General features: G+C 57.0%; 1 protein-coding gene across 1 annotated transcript; it reads left to right on the top strand.

Annotated features, from left to right (window-relative positions):
* The first annotated feature begins 411 nt into the window (after positions 1 to 411).
* Positions 412 to 18,723, top strand: sorl1 (sortilin-related receptor, L(DLR class) A repeats containing). Its single transcript, XM_057050010.1, is given in 48 exon segments — positions 412 to 859; positions 3,531 to 3,647; positions 3,723 to 3,857; positions 3,976 to 4,137; positions 4,298 to 4,365; positions 5,513 to 5,693; positions 7,128 to 7,229; positions 7,303 to 7,472; positions 8,126 to 8,318; positions 8,447 to 8,564; positions 8,740 to 8,813; positions 9,066 to 9,154; positions 9,230 to 9,408; positions 9,492 to 9,678; positions 9,747 to 9,961; positions 10,049 to 10,221; positions 10,324 to 10,455; positions 10,536 to 10,627; positions 10,737 to 10,983; positions 11,045 to 11,183; positions 11,287 to 11,439; positions 11,442 to 11,459; positions 11,529 to 11,642; positions 11,714 to 11,836; positions 11,950 to 12,069; positions 12,175 to 12,300; positions 12,373 to 12,483; positions 12,553 to 12,684; positions 12,758 to 12,889; positions 12,956 to 13,090; positions 13,168 to 13,320; positions 13,394 to 13,564; positions 13,641 to 13,769; positions 13,852 to 13,978; positions 14,035 to 14,204; positions 14,287 to 14,399; positions 14,473 to 14,577; positions 14,648 to 14,714; positions 14,913 to 14,995; positions 15,070 to 15,160; positions 15,232 to 15,422; positions 15,498 to 15,617; positions 15,700 to 15,864; positions 15,933 to 16,107; positions 16,293 to 16,399; positions 16,468 to 16,660; positions 16,728 to 16,940; positions 17,015 to 18,723. Coding segments are annotated over 48 exon segments (6,678 nt in total). The 5' UTR covers positions 412 to 559; the 3' UTR covers positions 17,083 to 18,723.
* The last annotated feature ends 2,684 nt before the right edge of the window (positions 18,724 to 21,407 follow it).

The following is a 21,407-nucleotide window of genomic DNA, read 5'->3' as shown; positions in this document are numbered from 1 at the left end:
AGTTTAATGAAGGTAAAACAGGTCTCGAGCTCGGGCGGCGAGAAAACGTGTTGCGTTCGCGGACACTCGTAAATTTCGGTTTCAGGCAAATCGTGGAATTTGCCTCAGAGTGAAGGAGGGGGAAAAAGATCAACTGTATATCTGCTGTTGCTGATGAGGGATTAAAGAATCAAGTCAGATTAAAACACCTGCACCTTCACTAATAAGAGGATTTTCTGGAATACTCTAAAGGGGGCTGACGTATTTTAACAGCCGCAATATGTGAGCTTCCAGATGAGGACGTTAATACCCATAAATGTCCGCTGAAACACGCGGCTGTCGTTGATGGACCGTCTTTTAACCCCCCCTCGTGTGTGTGTTTGGGATCAAATGTAATCCACCGTAAAAAATTAATGAACGCCAGTAACGTCTTGACACGACACAAGTGCGTGTTTGCCGATTTGAGACAGTCTCCGCGGAGCGGCTGGGAAGTCCGACATTCCCATGGAGCGTGAAGGCAGCAGGGTCACCAGTAGAAGGAGCTCTTCGGTTTGATCCAGAACGCCGAACATACACAAACATGGCGGTACCGCGGCCGGCCGAGGCGCAGCCCTCCCTGCGCTCGGCGCTCTGCCTGCTGCTCCTCTGCGTCTCCGGGCTCCGCTCCTCCACCCTGCATCTTCCACCGGGGCCTCTCCGCGCGCTGCCGCAAGACAGAGGCTTCTTCGCGGTGGGGGCGAGCGTGGATTTCGCAGGCGGAGATGGAGGAGCGCTGGCCGCCCGGGCTGCCGCGGAAGGCGGGTCAAGCTCCGGTGCTTCCCCGCAGCGTCGAAGCCGACGGAGCGCGGGGGAATCGGCCATGCCGAAGGTGTACGGCCAGGTAAGGTGGCGTGAATCCCGACGCGGTGCATCACCTCCCGCTGCCCTTTCTGGCGAGGCTCGGGAGGAGTTATGCAAACCCCCCCCCCCCGTGTTGTTTTCTAAGTCGCATCATTTCTTGCAACCTCATGCTCAAGAATGCACGATTGCTGCACACTGTCGTCTGCTTCTGTGCGCGCGCGTGTGTGGAATTTGACATGGCAACCCTGTAACACCGAGCAGAAAGGCGTCTGACCCTAATTCAGCTGGTGTTTTCTGAGGAACCGCAGCTAAATAACAGAAGGCTGCACTTACTGCGCAGCTTCCGTTGGGGGGGGGCAGATGTTTCAACAACAAAGACACCAACCACGACTTCAGTCATCTCTCAGCTTTCACCTTAGACTCCCAGGATGTTCCGAATAAACTGGCATCTTCTTTTTTCCTTTGATGTAAAGAGGCGAGAAATTGGCAGGAAGAGCTTCAGGTGTGAAACAGAGGGTTCCCGGGCTGCAGCCGGTCCACACCAGGGCCACACGCGTCCCGTATTTTGGCTTAAACTGCTGCGTGTCGACGGACCTAAACACGTCTCCAGCCGAGCGCTTTTATCTCACAGTGGTGGCGCCATTGCTCTTGTTTGTTGCCGAGGAGACGCTGGAGGAAGTGAAAGGAGGTGGTTTAACTATCTAAACGAAAGCCAGAAGGGAGACAGAACCGGTTTGGGAGCCGGTTCTGGACAGAAATGAGCCTCTCCAGCGTGAGGGCTCTGTTTTGTCATCCTGCTGTGTCATGGTGACCGCCGTCCCCGTGTCCGGTGACACAACAGACAGGACAAATGGACTCCAGAGAGTTGCGTCGGGATTGGGTTTCACGGCCGGTCGATGATGAACCGCCAGAGGCAGCGAGAGGCTGCCGCACGTGTGGCGTGTTGTCCCTGCGCTGGTCTGACTGGACTTGCTAAGGAACACCAGCAGGATTTGTGTGTTTAAGTGGAAATTATGCACCCGGGACGCGTTTCTGCCTCTTTGCCGTCAAGTCACGTGATTAGCCAGCTGTGTCATCAAGAGAGCCTCTATTGGGCCGTCCCCAACTGGGACGCAAGCAGGCGGCCGTAAATTAGCCAAAACACACTCGGAATTTGCCCTCAAGGACATTTGTTTTCCACAAAGAAGAGGAAGAAGGTGGCAAAACTGTCGTTGTTAGCTATGTAAGCTGCGCAGCACTTGCTAGTATCTACTGGCTAACACTCCTGCGCTGACCTGTTAGCTGCCTGGCTGATGCTATCTTAAGTCTCGCTCGCGTTGCACGAACTGTTCTGGGATCAGATCCCGCAGTTTTATCCGTTTGATTCAGCCTGAGGCGGGAAACTTCTCCCGACAGCCGGTTTGAGTTAATTTAATCAACTCGTTGACTCAACGCTACACGTCTATAATTCGCCATGGCGGAAAACGGCGGCTCCGCCTTCTGTTTTCCCTTCTGCAAGTGGAAACTTTCACGTAAATGGGGCTAACCGAGCTAGCCGTCTCCCCACTAGCGCCGTAAAGGTGCCCCCTAAGGTGGCAGGTAGGGATCCAGAGGTCCAGCGGCTGCCTGTCGTCACATTCTGGCTGCAGACGCTGACTTGGTGGCTAGCAGAAAGGCTAACGTGCGTGCCACTGCGGCCACTGTGCGTGCCTTCATCTGCCGCCAGTCCTGCAGAGATGATGTCATTGTGATTGTTGGAGCGCGGCGGCGCTGCCAGCGCTCCCCTGGACGCTTGAATAATGGAGAGAACGGAGGTGGGGGGGCGGAGGCTGGCGTGCACGTCGCTCCGGGGAGGAAGCTGGAGTCCTCCTCTTCATCATGACGATGCAGAAATAAGAGGAGGATGACGCTCCCCGGCTGGGATAAGATTTATTAATACAGCGTCTGTTACCGTGACGATGGTCTGTCCCTGGACCAGCTGAAACCCTTCCTTTTAACAGCCACCCCCCCCAGGGCCAGGGCTGTGGGAGGCCGTCCCATCACTGGTTAAACTGGTTTCCACAGCTGACGGCTGAAGAGACTCAAAAACCAGGATAAACATGGGTGTTGAATTATTAATCGTATTAAAAAATTCAAATCGAGGACAGACGGAGCAGGTTCTCCTGGGTGTGTGTGTGTGTGTGTGTGTGTGTGTGTGTGTGTTTGGGGTTTAGACGCAGCCCTGTTGTTAAAAATGGTGGCAAGCACAAGAAATATCACTTCCAACGTCTCTGATGGTTCCCAGCAGTTGTCAGGAGGCTCGCTGGTTGCCGTGGGTAACCCCCCCCCCCCCCCCCCCCCCACACACACACACCGATGGTGCAGCCGCATACACACCAGGCTGCTCCAGGCTAGCTAAACCGTCCTGTTTTTAGCTCTTCACACCAGGCTGGGAGGACTCCAGCTAGCTTGACGTTTGAAGGTCGGTTACCCGGAGAGGCCGTATCAGTTTCCCGGGCGCTTTGGACCCAAACAAAATCCCGTCCTACTTGCACGTTTATGCACGAGCGCACAGAGAGACGGGGAAACGTCCAGGAAGCTTCGGCGGTAGCTCGCTGTTCCTGGCGGGTTCCGAACCCTCGGTGGGAACAGAAGCGTTCCTGTGGCGGCGGCTGTTAGCTCGCGATGACGTGAGACGTGAAGCCACGTTGTTCCGCTAAGCTAACGAGCTGAAAACCCCGTTTGTCCCACAGGCCAACCTGAACGACTCCCACAACCAGATGGTGGTCCACTGGGCTGGGGAGAAGAGCAACGTGATCGTCGCCCTGGCCCGGGACAGCGCCGGATCCACCGGGCCCAAGACCAGCTCGGTAAGCCCTCCTCAGCGGTCTGGCTCTGCCTCCTGTTGCCCCCCCCTCCTGAACCGCTCTCGCTGTCCTGTCCAGGTCTACGTGTCCTATGACTACGGGACCACCTTCACGCTGGTCTCGGAGAAGTTCCGGCTGTCGGAGGCCAAGGCCAAAGACGGCGGCACGCCGGTCATCTCGCAGTTCTACCACAGCCCCGCGGACAACAGGCGGGTCAGTACCAGCATCGGCCCGGATGCTAACCTCTCGTTAGCGTTAGCAGCGCTCAGAACTCGGGATGAATCTGGTTCCAGTCAGGCGCCACTACCGTTTTCTTCTTCTCCTCCTTCAGTACATCTTTGTGGACGCCACCAACGACTTCCTGTGGAACTCTTATGACTTCTGCCGGAGCGTCCTGGGCTTCGCTCTGCCCTTCAAGCCCACCGACCTGCTGCTGCACAGCAGGAGGTCCAACCTGGTTCTGGGCTACGACGGCTCCCACCCCAGCAGACAGGTGAGGGACCCGTTAGCCTCCTGCACTGTAAAACAACGAGTGAGTTGACCTACATTTTACTGCTCTCGTCACACCATCTCCCCCCTCCTCTCCCCCCTCCTCTTCCTCCTCCTCCTCTTCCTCATCTTCATCCTCCTCCTCCTCCTCTTCCTCGGTGTAGCTGTGGAAATCCGACGACTTTGGGGAGACCTGGGTGTTGATCCAGGAGCACGTGAAGACCTACTTCTGGTAAGAGGTGCAGCAAAAGAGGGGCCGACCCTCCAGACGGTGACGGTCGTTAGCTTAGCAGCCACGAAGCTGCGCGGACAATATATAAAAATCTGTCCGGGAAAAAAAGTTTACGACTCTTACGTAAGCCAGCTAGCATTGATGCTATCTTGGGACCTTTGTGGTTCAGAACTGGAACGGTGCATCAACGGGGGGGGGTTGAACTGTCAGTATTTCTGCCTGTTTTTAGCCTCTCACATTAGCGGAGCTGCCCCCCCGTGTTTACAGAGCTAATATCATGTTTATGTTCTGGGAGGAGACGCCGGATCGTGATTGTAAAACATGACAGTTTGAAGCTGTGACTGTTTACTTTAACCTTGTCACTGTGTGTGTGTGTGTGTGTGTGTGTGTGTGTGTGTGTGTGTGTGTGTGTGTGTGTGCCTTCTTCATATTTGAGTATCAGTCAGAAGACACCCCCCCCCCCACCCAAACAAACAAACAAACCCACAGCTTCCTCCAATTTGTGTTTAATCCTGTTTGTTCTGGTTTAGCTTCAAATGCCTGGTTTCATTTAACCCCCCCCGATCTGATGCCCCCCCCCTGCAGACAGATGCTCTCAAACGGGAACCTACAGTGGAGGGTCAAAGGTCGCGGCGAAGGAAAGCTGCCTACATCAGGGTTGATGGCAGTGATGTGTAGCTCGTTAGCTTGTTAGCATCGCCCCTCACAGATGGGGGGGGGCAGTTCTTGAATGGAGCGCTCGGAGGCAGACTGGGGACGGCCCCCGCCGCCCTCCGGGTCCAGACGCCGTCCGTCGGCTGAACAGGGGGCTTTTGAAAGGGCGTCACAGGAGCAGAGCCGGTGAGCACAGCGCTCCCTCTGTTCGGCTCTGTGGGGGGGGTGGGGGGGGGGGGTTGTGTGTGTGTGTGTGTGTGTGGGGGGGTCGCTTGGGGGGGGTCCTTCAACGGCTGCGTCGCGGTGAATCTCAGAGCTCGGCGGCGCCGTTTCTCAAGGTCAGCGCAGGCTGTTATCGCTGGTGTAAGAGCGTCCTTGAGGAAATGGGGGGGGTTACCGCGGTTACCAGCTACCCTGCTTCACCGAGGGTGTGAATGAACCCGCCTCACCTGGTCCTTCTCTCTCCCCTCCCTCCCTCCCTCCCCCCACCCAGGGGGGTAGAGCCCTACGACCCCCCCACCACCGTGCTGGTCCAGAGGAGCGAGCCCCAGGGGGTCTCCACCGTCCTCAGCAGCACCGACTTCTTCCAGAGCAAACGGAACCGCAGGGTGATCCTGGAGCAGGTCGACAGCTTCCAGCTGAGGGAGAAGTACATGTTCGCCACCACCACGCGGGTAAGCGGGCCGGGGGAGGGGCCAGCTGACGGCTGGCACTTCCTGTCCGAGGAGCGGCGGGCAGCCGCGAGCTGCCTTTCGCGCCTCGGCGCCATGTGCTGAGCAGGCGCGAGGTCAATATTTGGGCGGCGCCGAGGCCGACGTGTTTGTCCGGAGGCGGCAGGCGAACGGAGCAGATGGTGAGCCCGGTTTCATTCCTCGTCACGCGGCGCTGGCGAGCTGCTGGCGGTGGAACCAGGAAGTTCTGGCCCCGCGTGCACGTGGAGGCGGAGCGGCGTTATTGGAGCCCAGTGACTCGTGTGGTCGCGCTAACCTCATTTCCAATTACCGCCGCGGTTCGATGAGATTTGGAGCCCGACCGCAACGCCGCGGCTCTCAAGTGTGGTTTGGACGCCGGCGGAGCAGGAACGTGCTGCGGCCGTAGCAGCCGGTGCTAGCCGCCGCCGCCATAGCTGCCATCTTTATCTGCGGAGGAGCAGACAGGAAGTTTATCTGCGTTTCAACGTTGCGCAACACTTTTAACGAGCCCGTTGCGTCCAGATCACAACCTCGGATCCGGAGTAGCAACATTCTTGGCGGCCTGCCAGGGGGCGGAGCAGAAACCAGCTCTTAGCGCCTGATGGAGACCTGCTGAGATCCTCCTGATCTGGTCTCAGTTGCTAATAGGATTAGCATGGTGAAATATCAGCGCCTCTTTGGTGGCGCTGAGCCGCTTACGCTAATTAAGGAACGAGAAACAGATTTTTATCCAAGCGGGGGTTCCGAAAAAGCTAACCCGCTGAGCTAACGTTAGCCGAGTGTCGATTGGTTCTCGCTAAAGTTAAAATTCTTTTAATCGCGTAACGCGGCTACGTTTATGTAGCTATATTGAGGCTAACTTTGGCCGCCGGATCATCAGTACGTAGCAGGTGTGGGGTCGAGCCGCCGGGTCAGGCACCGCGCCCTCGTGCTAATGCTAATGCTAATCCTCCCTCTGCGTTCTCCGAGTGGAGGTTCGGTGGCTCCAGAGTCTCATCTCGAGTTCAGCGCGGATCACGTTGCGAGAACTCGAGCCGGGTTGCGAGTCCGCCGCTGTGGTTAAAGTGGAAAAATGTAGCATCGCTTCCATGTGAAAAGACGTCGGAGACGTTTTTCCCCCCTGACTCACAAAGCAAACACGAAAACATATCGGAGCGTAGCGGGAAAGCCCGGCTCCAAACCCACGACCATTGTGGTGATGACGCACGCTAACTCTTAGCTTCCAATTCAAAGGTCAGGGACTCGCGTTTGGAAGCGGAAGAATTCTTCTTTTCACGTCTGCAGTACCTCCAGCCACCAAAGGGGGCGCCGTCAGATGGATAGAAATGTTCTGGACAGTTTTGCTGGGGGGGGGGTGGGGGGGTGTTGGGCTGTGGGTCACATGACCAGACTGAGATGTTTCCCGTCCTCCTCCAGAAGCTGTTCGGCAGCCACGAACCTTCGTCCGTTCAGCTCTGGGTCTCCTACAACCGCCAGCCCATGAAGGCCGCCCAGTTCATGACGCGCCATCCCATCACGGTGAGTCCAACCGGCGCCGGGGTCGTTTCCAGCCGGGGTAAACCCGACCTCCTCTCTTTACCCCCCCCCGCAGGAGTACTACATCGCAGACGCGTCGGAGGACCAGGTGTTTGTGTGCGTGAACCACCTGAACAACCTGACGCACCTGTACATCTCGGACACGCAGGGCCTGTCCTTCTCCCTGTCCCTGGAGAACGTCCTGTACTACAGTCCCGAGGGCTCCGGGGGCAAGACGCTGATCAGGTACAGGCACGCCCACGTGCACGCGCACGTGCCGGCAATGGGGGGCAGCGACCAGCGGAGGGTCCCACGTGAAGCTCGCCCACTTTCTTTACGTAACACTTGAAAGACGCTAGCTGTCGATGCAGCCGGCGCTCACCTGCAGGGCAAACGAGGCGGAAGCGGCCGCCCAGCGGTTACCGTAGCAACCGCAGCAACCGCAGCGGCGGGCAGGAAGGCGCCTTGGCTGCAGCACTGATAACAGAAGCGCTAGCAGATAAAGACGGAAGGTGTCGTTTCCTCTCCTTCTAATCAGACGGTGGGGGGGGGTTCTGCGGCGCAGCCGTTAGCTGCCGCTCCATGTTAGCTGCCGCTCCACGTTAGCTGCCGCTCCTGGTTAGCTGCCCCTCCTCGTTAGCTGCCGCTCCTCGTTAGCTGCCGCTCCACGTTAGCTGCCGCTCCACGTTAGCTGCCCCTCCTCGTTAGCTGCCGCTCCTCGTTAGCTGCCGCTCCTCGTTAGCTGCCGCTCCACGTTAGCTGCCGCTCCACGTTAGCTGCCGCTCCACGTTAGCTGCCGCTCCTCGCTAGCAGCCGCTCCACGTTAGCTGCCGCTCCTCGCTAGCTGCTGCTCCTCGTTAGCTGCCGCTCCACGTTCCATGCGTCTCTGCTGCCCTCAGGTACTTTGCCAACGAGCCCTTTGCAGACCTGCACCGTGTGGAGGGGCTGCGCGGCGTCTTCATCGCCACCCTGGTCAACGGCTCGGTCAGCGAGGACAACATGCGCTCCGTCATCACCTTCGACAAGGGCGGAACCTGGGAGCTGCTGCTGCCGCCGGACGCCGACAGCCTGGGAGGGAGCGTCACCTGTCAGGTAGGAACGCCGGGAACGCCGGCAGACTGAGGGGAGGGGAGGCTTCCTGACGCCCTGACCTCCTCCCCTCCTCCTCCTCTCCCTCTTCCTCCCCCCCCCCCCCCCCCCCCCCCCCCCCCCCCCCCCAGCCCAGTAAAGGTTGCTCCCTCCACCTGGCCCAGCGCTGGAGTCAGCTCTTCAACATCCAGCTGAGGCGGATGCCCATCCTGTCCAAAGACTCTGCACCAGGACTCATCATGGCCACCGGTGAGTCGACGTGCCAGATCAAAGCGATCAAAGCTAGAGCGTAGCTAGCCTTCGCCGCAGACACAAACATACCGTCTTTCCATTCAGAAAACGTGAAAACAGAAGATTAAACAACTGTCACATTAATCACGTCCGAGTCTCTGACCCCCCCCCCCCGTTTGTTTCCTGGTTCCAGGGTCTGTTGGCAGGAACTTGGCCAATAAGCCCAACGTGTACGTCTCCAGCAGCGCGGGAGCCCGCTGGAGGGAGGTCAGCACACGGAAAACACACCTAACACACACACTGCTGTCAGATTGTTGAGTTTGCTCCGCTAGCTCGAGTTAGCCGCAGATCGGGGTAACTCCCCGGAGACCCTTTGATGTTGTCAGTCTTTGTTCACGGCGAGTTCCTTTAAACGGACGGCCAACGGAACGCCAGGAACACGTTTACTGGGGGCTCGTCCCCGCGGAAGTGCCCATTATGAGCATTATGTTCTGATGGTTCGCTGAATCCGCTTCCCAGGCGCTCGCGGGCCCCCATTTCTACACGTGGGGCGACCACGGCGGTATCCTGATGGCCATCTCGCAGGGAGGCGCCACCACGCATCTCAAGTAGGTCCCATCCGGACGGGAGGCAGAAATCGGCCCCCGCGCACGTCTGGGTGAAACTGTCCGTCTTCCCGCCAGGTTCAGCACCAACGAGGGCGAGACGTGGACGGACTTCCGGTTCTCCGACAGGGAGGTGTACGTGTACCAGCTGCTGACGGAGCCGGGGGAGAAGAGCACCATCTTCACCATCTTCGGCTCCTACGCCGACCAGAGGCACAGCTGGCTCATCCTGCAGGTCAACACCTCCGACGTCCTCGGTGGGCACCTGCGTCTCTTAGCAACGGAGGCTCTCGGCAGCCGCGGCGAGCTTGACCTGAACCCCCCTTTCCCGGTTTCCCAGGGGTCCCGTGTTCCGAGGCGGACTACAAGCGCTGGTCTCCCTCGGACGAGCGCGGCAACGACTGCCTGTTGGGCCGGGAGGTCACGTTCAAGCGGCGGGCCCCCCACGCCACCTGCTTCAACGGCGAGGAGTTCGACCGGCCCGTCACCATCTCCAACTGCTCGTGCACGCGCCAGGACTACGAATGGTTCGTCGGCGTGAACGCGGCTGGCGCCGACCGCGCCGCCCCGACTAACCGTCTGTTCTCGTCTCCAGCGACTACGGCTTCAAGCTGAGCGACGACCTGTCCCTGCAGGTGTGCGTCCCCGACCCCGAGTTCACGGGCGACCTGTACGCCCCCCCGGTGCCCTGTCCGGTAGGCTCCGCCTACCGCCGCAGTAAAGGGTACAGGAAGGTTCCGGGTGACAGCTGCGGCGGGGGTGACGTGGAGTCCAGGCTGGACGGCGAGATGCTGCCGTGTCCTGTCGGAGGTGAACGAAAAAAAAAAAAAAGAGTGTGGAGCTTCATTGGTGGCGTGTAGGTTAACGGGCTAAAGACGTCTGTGGACGCTGTTCCAGAGAGTAACGAGTTCATCCTGTACGCCGTGAGGAACGCCATCCACCGCTACGACCTGGCCACGGGCACGGACCAGCCCCTCCCCCTCAACGGCCTCCGGGAGGCCGTGGCGCTGGACTTCGACTACGACAGGAACTGCCTGTACTGGGCCGACATCTCGCTGGACACCATCCAGGTGAGTGAGGAGGTCCGAGGCTCCGCCCCCTTCCCCCGGGAGGCCCCGCCCCTTCCCTGGGAGGCCCCGCCCCCCGTCTGAGCCCGTGTCCGTGTCCCGCAGCGGCTGTGCCTGAACGGCAGCACGGGTCAGGAGGTGGTCGTCAGGAAGGACCTGCAGAACGTGGAGGCGCTCTCCTTCGACCCCGTCAGCAGGCTGCTGTATTGGGTCGACGCCGGCGCGCAGAAGATCGAGGTAACGCCTTAAAAAAAAAAAACGGTTGCCGCGGCGACGGAGGAGCCTGATCTTTGAGGGCATGTTGGTGGTTTTCAAAGGTGTCGAACTCGGACGGCGACCTGCGTCACACTCTGCTCAACGCCTCCATCCTGGAACATCCCAGAGCCCTGGTCCTGATTCCTGGAGAGAGGTCGCACACACACACACACACACACACACCACACACACACGTGTGTCACACAGCCGGGTCGTTTTGATGTGATACACCTGTAGCTAAATCCTCCCTGTCCGCCTCCCAGTCTGATGTTCTGGACCGACTGGGGCGACCGGGCGGCCGGAGTTTATCGCGGGTTCATGGACGGAACCAACGTGTCCTGCATCGCGTCCCAGGGCGTCCGCTGGCCCAACGGGATCACGGCCGACGACCGCTGGCTGTACTGGACCGAAGCCTACAGCGACCGCATCGAGAGGGCCGACTTCAGGGGGGGGCAGCGGAGCGTCCTGATGGAAGGGCTGCCCCACCCGTACGCCATCGCCGTCTTCAAGGTGAGCAGGAGTTCGCTGGTGAAGGCGTTTGAACGGGTCTCACTGGGGTTCTGGGTTTCAGAATGAGCTGTACTGGGACGACTGGTCCAGAATGGGGATCTTCAAAGCTCCCAAAGCCGGCTCCCAGAGCAGCGAGCTGATTGTCGGCAGACTGACCGGAGTCATGGACCTGAAGATCTTCTACAAAGGGAAGAACAGAGGTGAGGACATCAGAAATGACCACCAGGGGGCGCAGTGTTCGCTGCATCTTCCCCAGTCTGAACCGGGTCTCCTGACCGGTCCGTGCCGTCCGTTTGCCCTCAGGCCTCAACGCCTGTGCCGATCGGCCGTGCAGCCTCCTGTGTCTCCCTCAGCCGGGTCAGCGACACACCTGCGTCTGCCCGGACGGCGCCCCGACCGTAGCCACCGCCGACGGCGACCTGCAGTGCCAGTGCCCGAGCGGCTACCAGCTGCAAAACAAACCTGCGTCAAGACCGGTGAGGCGGCGGCGGCGGCGTGATTCTGGTGCCTCAACATCTGTGTGATTAATCCTCTCCTCCCACCAGAGCACAGCTGTCTGCCCAACCAGTACCGCTGCTCCAACGGCCGCTGCATCAGCAGCATCTGGAAGTGCGACAGCGACAACGACTGCGGCGACATGAGCGACGAGCAAGAGTGCCGTACCTCCAGCCGGCGGGTCGCACTGGTTCCTCGCTTCCCGCCTCTGACCACTGTCGTCTGCATCCTTTAGCGACCACCACCTGCGACCCAGCCAACCAGTTCCGCTGCGTGGCCTCGGGGTCCTGCATCCCGCTGGCCTTCAAGTGCGACCACGAGGACGACTGCGGCGACAACAGCGACGAAGAACACTGCGGTAACTCCCGGGTCGCTCAGGTTACCGCCGTAACGGCAGAAGTGCCGACACGGAGCCCTGCGGGACGCCGGTCCAGATTAAATTTGCTGACGGCGTTGTGGTCTCTGTCTCAGAGTCGCACCAGTGCGGCGCCGGGGAGTTCACGTGCGCCCGAGGCGTTTGCATCCGCGAGGCGTGGCGCTGCGACGGCGACAACGACTGCAGGGATTGGTCGGACGAGGCCAACTGCACGGGTGAGGGCGGGGCAGGGGCGGGGCGGCGGACCGCCGGAGGGCGGCGCCGATCTTCAGCGCGGTTACCGTTTTCTCTCTCTCTCCGTTTCTCTCGTTTGACCCCAGTGGGCCACCATACCTGCGAGGCCAACAGCTTCCAGTGCCACACGGGTCACTGCATCCCGCAGCGCTGGATGTGCGACGGCGACGACGACTGCCAGGACGGCTCGGACGAAGACCCGCAGTACTGCGGTAAGTCGGCACGCCGTCGTTGAAGAGGCGGAGCAGGAAGCGGCTCATAACGGTTCCGTCCTGGGATTTCAGAGGGGCCCCAGTGTAACGGCTTCCTGTGCTCCAATCAAACCTGCCTGCCCGCCACCGCCCACTGCAACGGCGTCCAGGAGTGTTCGGACGGCGCCGACGAGCACAACTGCGGTGAGTGGAGGGCGGTTTCGGGAGAACGCTTCAGGTGACGTGTGGTGACTCGCCCGTTGTCGCCCGTAGAACCTCTGTGCACGCGCTACATGGAGTTTGTGTGCAAGAACCGGGCCCAGTGTCTGTTCCAGTCCCTGGTCTGTGACGGCATCAAGCACTGCAAGGACGGATCCGACGAGGACTCCGAGTACGCCGGCTGCGGTGAGCGACGATCGCGTGACTCCGCCCCTTCCCGTGTTCTGCTACGCTAACGCTAACGTGTGTCGCCGCGCAGCCGTGCCGTCGGAGTTTGGAAAAGTGTGTGACGCCTACACCTTCCAGTGCGCCAACGGCGTGTGCGTGAGCCTGGAGTGGAAGTGCGACGGCATGGACGACTGCGGGGATTACTCCGACGAGGCCAACTGCGGTAAGCTGGCGCGGCCGCCGGCGCCGACCCGGTGGCGATGGTTTCTGACACTTGTGTCTGTTTCAGCCGCTCCCACCGACGTTCCGGGCTGCTCCCGGTACTTCCAGTTCGAGTGTAAAAACGGACGCTGCATCCCGACGTGGTGGAAGTGCGACGGCGAGAACGACTGCAGAGACTGGTCCGACGAGACCCAGTGCACAGGTGGGCGCCGCTCCTCGCAGCACCGGAGCGCGAAGGCGTGTTTGTCTGGACCGCATCTTGTGCTCTCGTCCCTGCAGGTGGCGCCACCCCTCACACCGCAGCCCCGGGCCCCTCCACCTGCGCCCCCAACCGCTTCCACTGCGGCTCCGGAGTGTGCGTCATCGACTCCTGGGTGTGCGACGGTTACGCCGACTGTCCCGACGGCAGCGACGAGCTGGGCTGTCCCACCGGTACCACCCCCCCCCCCCTTCACCTGTATCAATGTGAAGCTCCGCACTGACTTCCTGGTTTCTGTGACAGCAGCCAACGGCTCCGTGACGCTGGCGCCGGCCGCCACCCCCACGCCCCAACATTCCCCGGACCGCTGCAGCCGGGGTCACTTCCTGTGCCTCCGGCCCCCCGTCTGCATCCCGGACTGGCAGCGCTGCGACGGCCGGCCCCACTGCCAGGACGGCTCCGACGAGGCCCGCTGCCGTGAGTCCGCCGCCTGTTCGGGAGAGTAAGAGTCGCTCGACGGCGGTGGTAAACCTGCCTGTCCTCCCCCCTGCAGCCACGCGGGGGCCCCTGTTCTGCCTCAACGGGACCCGCTGCTCTGACGGCGAGGCCTGCCTGCTGGACGGCGAGCGGTGCGACGGCTTCCTGGACTGCTCCGACCACAGCGACGAGGACAACTGCACCAGTAGGTCCCACAAACCCGGTCAGGAGTCTGACCCGCCGGTCACCTGTGCACGTCTCAGGCTGAACTCTCCCGTCTCTCCCAGCTGATACGCAGACCTATAAAGTCCAGAACCTCCATTGGACGCCGGACTTCTATGGATCCGTCACGCTGACGTGGTCTCGGCCCAAAAACCTCCCTCTGAATTCCTGCTCCTTCCTCATTTACTACAGGTGAGACCTGTGATATTGTGACTCCCGATACGGTGCTGAGCCCGTCTCTTCCTCAGGGTCGTGGGGACGCAGCCGTGGACAACCATGGACACCCACAGCAACAAGGCCGCTTACAAGCTGACGGTGCTGAAGCCCGATACCACCTACCAGGTCAAGGTTCTGACCCAGTGTCTCAGTAAGCTGCACAAGAGCAACGAGCTGATCACAGTGAGGACACCAGAGGGACGTGAGTAGCTGCTCAGACCCGGCTTTAGTCCACTTATAGGGGACGGGTTCTGACTCGCCCCGTTTTTAAATGTGTCCCAAAGTGCCCGACCCGCCCGGGAACCTGCAGCTGTCCTGTGACCACGGCGAGGACGGGAAGGTGCAAGTTTCCTGGAGCGCTCCTGACAAAGCGCACGGCCTCATCAGGGAATACATCGTGAGTTTCAGCTCGGCCCAGATTTAACCCGTCCGGGTTGGACCGGAACCCATCAACAGCTTTAACCCTTCAGGTGGAGTACAGCGAGAAAGGGGGGCTCGATTGGACGTCTCAGAGGTGCAGCGCCACCAAGCTGGAGGTGAAGGATCTGCAGTCGGACACTCTGTACAAGTTCAGGGTGAGAACACACACACACACACACATACACACACTGTAGACCCAGTGTGACCTGTGACGTCCTTCATCAGGCCGCAGCGGTGACGAGTCGAGGCGTCGGCAACTGGTCAGAGGTGAAGTCCATCACCCCAAAGAAAGGTCAGCTCCTTCTCTCACCTTTAGGTTGGTTTGTGCTAAAAATGTCCAAGTGGGAACGAAGGAAAAGGCGGTTTTGGGGCTGCGCGCGAGGGCGAACGCTGACATCTAGCGGCAGAGCGGCGCTATTGCAGGTCACGGATTACCTGTGCAGGTGCTGGCGGCTGTTTGATCAAATTTGATGTTTCTCCTGCACCGCAGCTCTTCCTCCTCCCTCCGTGGTCGCGGACGCCATCACGGCCGACTCCATGAGCTTTTCCTTCAGCTTCAACTCCCAGTACGAGGTAACGGAGCCGCTCCGACGCCCCGTCCCGATCCACCTGCAGAGTGGTGACCGACTCTCTGGTCTGCCCCTCAGGTCAAACAGTACGTGGTGTATCTGTCCTGGCAGTTCGACACCCACGTCAAGGAGAGCAGGAACTTCACAGTGGCGGACAAGTTCCTCAACGGTACCGAGCTTCTCGCTAAAATGGCGGCTTTTATGGAGCGTTTGGAAAATCTGAGGCGATGTCATTTGCAGCTACCAACCTGACGGCGGGGACGGTGTACGAGGTGGCGGTGTGGGCCCACACGATGATCGGAGACAGTCCCACCGCCCTGTCCCACCATCAGACCGGCGGCGTGCAGCCAGAACGACCCCTCCTCAAATCGCGGGCCCTCAACCAGACGGCTGTGGAGTGCAGCTGGACCGTGGGCGGGGCCGCCGCTCAGGTACGAGTCCTCCACAGCGGACGTGTGACGGCCGCGCCAGCTTTGACGTGTGTGTGTGTGTGTGTGTGTGCGCAGATGTACGGCGTGTTCTACGCCACCTCCTTCCTGGACCTGTACCGCAGTCCTCGCCACTTCAGCGCGGCGTCCCTCGGCCTGACGGTCGTGGTGGACAGCGGCGAGCAGTACCTGTTCCTGGTGAGTCCTCCCGTCCCGCCGCTGCCGCCTTTAATTTGTCGCACTGTTCCCCACGACGCCGCTCTCCTGCGTTCCTGTCCAGGTTCGAGCCATCTCCCCCTTCCTGGGGCCCCCGTCTGACCTCTCGGTGGTCAAAATGATTCCCAACGAGAGGCTCCCGCCCAGGAACCTCCACCGCGTGCGGGCGGAGAAGACGCAGGCGGTGCTGAAGTGGCAGCCGCCGTACGACTCCCCGAACGAGCCTCTGGTAGGAACTCCTGACAGCAGGCTCCGCCCCCTCCTAAAGCAGCGCCTGACGGTTCCCTCCCTCCCCAGACGTATGCGATCCACGTGCGTGACGCCGTCCGTAAGGTGGAGCGGGACTACAAAGTGACCACCCGGAACAACACGGTGGAGTACCTGCTGAGAGGCCTGGAGCCCGGCGGGCGCTACAGCGTGACCGTCCGCCTGCGCAACATGAGCAAGGAGGCGAGCTTCACCCTCAGCACAGGTAACAGGAAGTGACAGGAAGTTACAGGAAGTTACAGGATGGGGGTGGGGGGGCGGGTCGTCAGTTACTGCTGAACGGCCACCAGGGGGCATTCAAAGCACACGTCTTAGTGGAAGGGGCGGAGCTAAATGTCAAAGATGAGGTTTATTTGGTGGTTGGGGGTCAACTGTCTCCCTCTGCTGCAGTTCCTCTTCCCGCTCCCGAAGCCCTGAAGATCCTGACGGAGAACGACCACGTCTTCCTGCTCTGGAAGAGTCTCGCCGTCCGGGAGAAAGGCTTCGACGAGAGTCGGGTGAGTGGCGGCGTCCAGCGGGGACGCGGTGGCCCGGCGGTCCTGAAGGCTCCTTGTTCCTCCCCCAGGGCTACGAGGTGCACGTGTACGACAGCGTGACCAACCAGACGTCCTTCCTGGGGAACACCACGGAGACGTACTTCCGCATCAGCAGCCTGCAGCTGGGACACAACTACACCTTCTCCGTGCAGGCGCGCTGCCTGGTCGGCGGGCAGCTGTGCGGCGAGGCGGCGCTGCTGCTGTACGACCAGCTGACAGCAGGTAAACGCACGCTCACACACACACACACACACGCTCGGGCTCATACATGCGGTGTCCACCTGAGCAGGAGGCGGCGACGCCTCGCGCTCCGGCGGCCAGGCGGGCGACATGGCGGCCGTGGTGGTGCCGGTGCTCTTCCTGCTGCTGCTGGGCGTCTGCGGAGGCCTGGTGGTCCTCTACCTGCGTCACCGCCGGCTGCAGAACAACTTCACCACCTTCGCCAACTCCCACTACAACTCCCGCCTGGGCTCCGCCATCTTCTCCTCCGGGGACGAGCTGGGTGAGGAGCGTCTCCTTCCTCCGAGCCATCGCGCGGGTCTGAAAACTCACCTCCTTCCTCTCCCTGCTCCCCAGGCGACGACGACGAAGACGCTCCCATGATCAGCGGCTTTTCGGACGACGTTCCCATGGTGATCGCATAGCGAGGCCCCGCCCCCCCCCCGCCATTCCAGAGGGGCGGAGACCGCTGCCGGCTGGGAAGCCTGAAAGAGAGAGCGATATTTTTCAAATGCACTTTTTTTGGATGCGCAATAACTTATTTTTTATATTGATGGAAAATATGTGATCAGAAAATAAACTGTGAAAGGCGTCGCCGCGGCAACGGGTCGGCGCTTGAGGCCAAAACGAGCATCCAGAGGGTGAAGCGAAGCGGACCGGTCACAGGAAGCTCCATATGCTAACAGCCCAGAACGTCTGAGGAACCTCCTGCTTGCGGTTCTGCGGCGGTTCTCACGGCTGCGTCCGGCCCGTCTCGGCCAATCAGCTCAGAGATTTAAACGCGGTGTCTTGTCCTCGTTACGCCACCTTTGATTTGCCGCCACCAGCACACTGTTGCATGTCCGTCTGTCCGTCTGTCCACGCCACGTGACCCTGGAGAACGTTGTCTGTAAATATTGGCTTGTGAAGTGTTCTCCTCGCATCGCTGCACCGCGTCGTTCCCCCCGTAGAGGAAGAGGGTTCTCAGGGAACACCAGCGCAGAGCCGCCGTGGCGCAGGCGGGGCCGTCCGTCCGTCCAAGAAAGGCGCCCGCGGGACGTTTAGCGCAATATTTTAGGGTGTGTTTGTTGCTTCAAAGGAGCCGAAGTCTAGTCCCAATGTAGTCGAACCGGTGTAATCCTTTGAGTGGCCACCGTGAGCGCCCTTCTTAAGGCAACGTGAATTAGCATCCGTGCAGCTAACTGAGTGCTAGCCCTAAAATGCAGCTCTGTGGTGGCGCTTGGTTACCTTTCAACCTCTCGTCGGGCTGGTTCCAGCAACCACGGCCCCCAGAACACACACGCTTTACAATCCAGTTAGCATAGAGAGGCTAGCTAGCGGGGCCATTTCAGAGGCTTGATTGAGCTTTTGCCTGTCGATCTGGTGGAGCTGAAGGTTTTCTGCCCTTTGTTTTGTTTGTAACGACATTTCCATGAATGTATTTTCTAATCCACACTTAAAGCTACGTCACGATCCGATCTCCACCTGAGAAGCTCCGGCCTTTTCCGATGGCCACATCAGTTCACACACACATTCTGATATTTTCAGGATCTTTTTCTCCTCTAGCTGTTTGGGCTTTTTTGTGTGTTTTGGCCTTTTAACTTGATTTTCTGGCATTTTTAATTTGATTTCTGACATTTGTTGCCTTAGTAGGACTCTTGTTTTGTAGCGTAACTTGTTAATTAAAATGCGCGCACACACACACACACACACACACACACACACACACACACACACTCGGGTGGAGACTGTTTGGGCATTGAATTATTTGTCACATCACTGCTTTTATCCTGTCCCGGCTGGTTGAAGCCCGACAGTAATTCTCTCTTTTTTAGTCAGGTTTTACACATGTATAAATTGTAATTATTATTAATGACGTGTGATCGTTTGCTCCCCACTTGTCTGAGCTGTCAGGTAGTTTTGCTTCGATGTCATTGGGCACAGACTTTGATCCTGTTGGATTTTGTGTAAAGATGTTGACGTCTCGCTCGCTCGTGACCTCAAAGGTCACATCTAGAGAATCTGTGCAAAGTGTTTTAAAAAAGAAAAACCCACTTATACTGAAATAAAAATCCAAATCTGTTGTGTTTGGAGTGTTTTTTTTCTTCTCTAAACCGGGTTTGTTCGAGTATCAAGATACTTTATGCTGTAAACCACTGATTGCGAAATGATTCAATGAGGAAAAGTACTTTTTTTTGTTGTAAAACATATAAGTATTTGGAATTAAACGGCAGAATGCAAATATGCTAACTGGAGTTATATATTTATTTTATATTTTAGTTATATTCAATGATTTGGAATAATAAAAATCCACCTTTTCGTTCTCAGAAACCTGATTTAAATGACGTATTTTCAGCCCTCGTAGCTGTGGTTGCTGGCAGCCGCCAGCAGGGGGCGGCAGTCACCGCGTTTCCGGCCGCGCGCTTCCGTCTGCGCGTCAAAAAGTGTCGCGTGAGGTCAGCTGACCTACGGAGAAGATTTCCGCTAAATTCAATTCAGTTAAAAGAGAAAAGCACGACGACGTGTACAAACAATAAAATCAAAGATGATAATTTCATATAAAATAAAAATTAAAACGTCCAGCTGGAATATCTTTAATTTAATTGATATGTATTAATATGCGGCTTATGTTAGCTTCGTTAGCGTCTGCCTGTTAGCATGCTATCAGCATTTTACAGCTACATCTGAAATTACTTGTTTTTGTTAGCTACATACTTTTGTGGCATCTCAACACACCTTTAAATCAAAAGGAGGAAAGCGCACGTAGGACAAAGTAATTTAAGATCCTGAAATATATATTGTACCTGTATTAATTTTTTGGTTCAATGTTTGGATTTAACTTACTGAAATTCAATTTAGAAGCACATAAACTCAACCTATTGGCGTTAACGGTTTCTGTGGTGCCATAGAAGCCTTTACTTACGTTTTATCTGTGGGCCAAACACTAATGTTAGCAAGACTCAGGACTAGCATCGCACAGCTGGTGTTTGCTTGTTCTGGTGACGCAGGTCCAGCGTAATCAGGCTAAAAGCCCCACACAAAGTTAAAGTTTATTTACGATTTAAGTTATTTGGCTTGGCCGCAGCTCCTGTTCACCTTCAGAACGCCATGTTTTAAGGGAACTTTATGGGTAAACAAGTTACCGTTAAAGGCAAGATGTTTTTGGTTTTTTTTAACGCTAACTTCAAGTCATTATGTCATTTTACGCGTCTTTGACATCACCGGTGGTGATATTTTCATCTGGGAACTGTTTCTTCCAGAAACGTTGAGGAAAACATGAGGAAAAAGGACAAACATCCACTATCGCTAACGCACTTAGTCAAAGGTCAAATGTCAGAAAAGGTCAGACTGCAGCCTAAACACACACACACACCCAATCCACACACACCATAACAAAGCATTCGTCTGCAAAGGCCACGGGGTGGTCAGGAGGTTCTTGAAGGTCAGTAGACGGGTGTTAAGTCAGGAGATGAAAGAGCTGCCATCATGCTCGGCTGAAGGACGATTACCTTCAGAGCAAAGGAGGATTATACACATTTGAACAGCAGCTCTGCCTGGAAAACCAACATTTCCTGGCTGATGCAGAGACGCCGTGGCGGCAATGACCTTTAGCCACACCTCCAGGTGACCCCACAGCACTCGTCAACGAGTCCGTCCCCGAAAGACGTCGACTCTTGAGGCCGATGGGTCACAGCAGGAGGCCTCAGGTGAGAAGAGCAGCGGGAAGCTAAAAGCTACGGCTAAACATCAGCATTAGCCTGAGCCGGTATCAGCAACAATTAACGGCAGGTCAATAAAACGTCTCTTTTATTATTGTAAAAATGAGGGGAAAAAAATCTTCAAACTTTCAGATATGATTAAAGTAGCTGCAGTAAAGAAACAGGTGGAACGGTAATTATTGTTTAGCTTTAAGATAATTACAGTGTGTGTGTCTGTGTGTGTGTGTGTGTGTGGTATCCAGTGGCAGCTCCGTCGTCCTTGTCTTTGACCTTTCTGACAGGTATTTGAGGTCCACTTCAGCCGGTGCCGCTGTTAGAGGCACCACAATAATTGGATCTGTACGGATGTGGCGGCGCTGCTGCCAGGATGCCTCTGATTGGACGAAAATCCCGCTTGTTCCGGCCAATAGCCAGGATCCGTGTTCCATCCTTCCTAGTAACAGGGGTCCCCAGCTGAGTCCTGCTACGAGCTAAACGACTGCTAACTGGTGGGAGTTGTTGTTTGTTTTGTTTTTTACTGCCAAAAGAGACAAAATTTGGAGAGAAAAATGTGATTTTAAGATTGAAAAATTTAATATGGAGTGGCGTACACTTATTAAAAGATGAGCAAAACTTGTTTTAAAAGGTTCAAACCTTTCATTTATCTGTTTTCTGACCCCTTTTTTTGTTGTGTTTGCAACGAGCAACTTTAGCATCTTTACGTAATCAAGCACTAGAAATCATCAAATATTCCCCTTTTTATATGTATCTTTAAATTATTAATGTGTCATTTTTCTCAGTAATTCTCTTAATCCAGGTTTCCAGGTTCTGATATTTAAATCAAAGCTATTTCAGATCTGTCTTTGATCTTCGTTTTTTTCCCCCATTTTAATTTATTTTGGGTTTTTTTTCCCCCTTCGGTCTCAAAATGACAGAGGAAAAATTCCAGATTAATTATTTCACTTTTCTCCATAATTCCAAATTTTGTTCCAAGAATTATAAAAAAAATTACAACAAAACTAAAAAAAAAAACTTCACTAGAATTTATTCTAGTAATTTCTAGAAAACTAGAA

This window comes from Takifugu flavidus, chromosome 12, assembly GCF_003711565.1.
Source record: "Takifugu flavidus isolate HTHZ2018 chromosome 12, ASM371156v2, whole genome shotgun sequence".
In the NCBI taxonomy this organism is placed as follows: Eukaryota; Metazoa; Chordata; class Actinopteri; order Tetraodontiformes; family Tetraodontidae; genus Takifugu; species Takifugu flavidus.
Note: the sequence above shows the minus strand (reverse complement) of the source record. Positions and strands in the feature narration are given on the sequence as shown.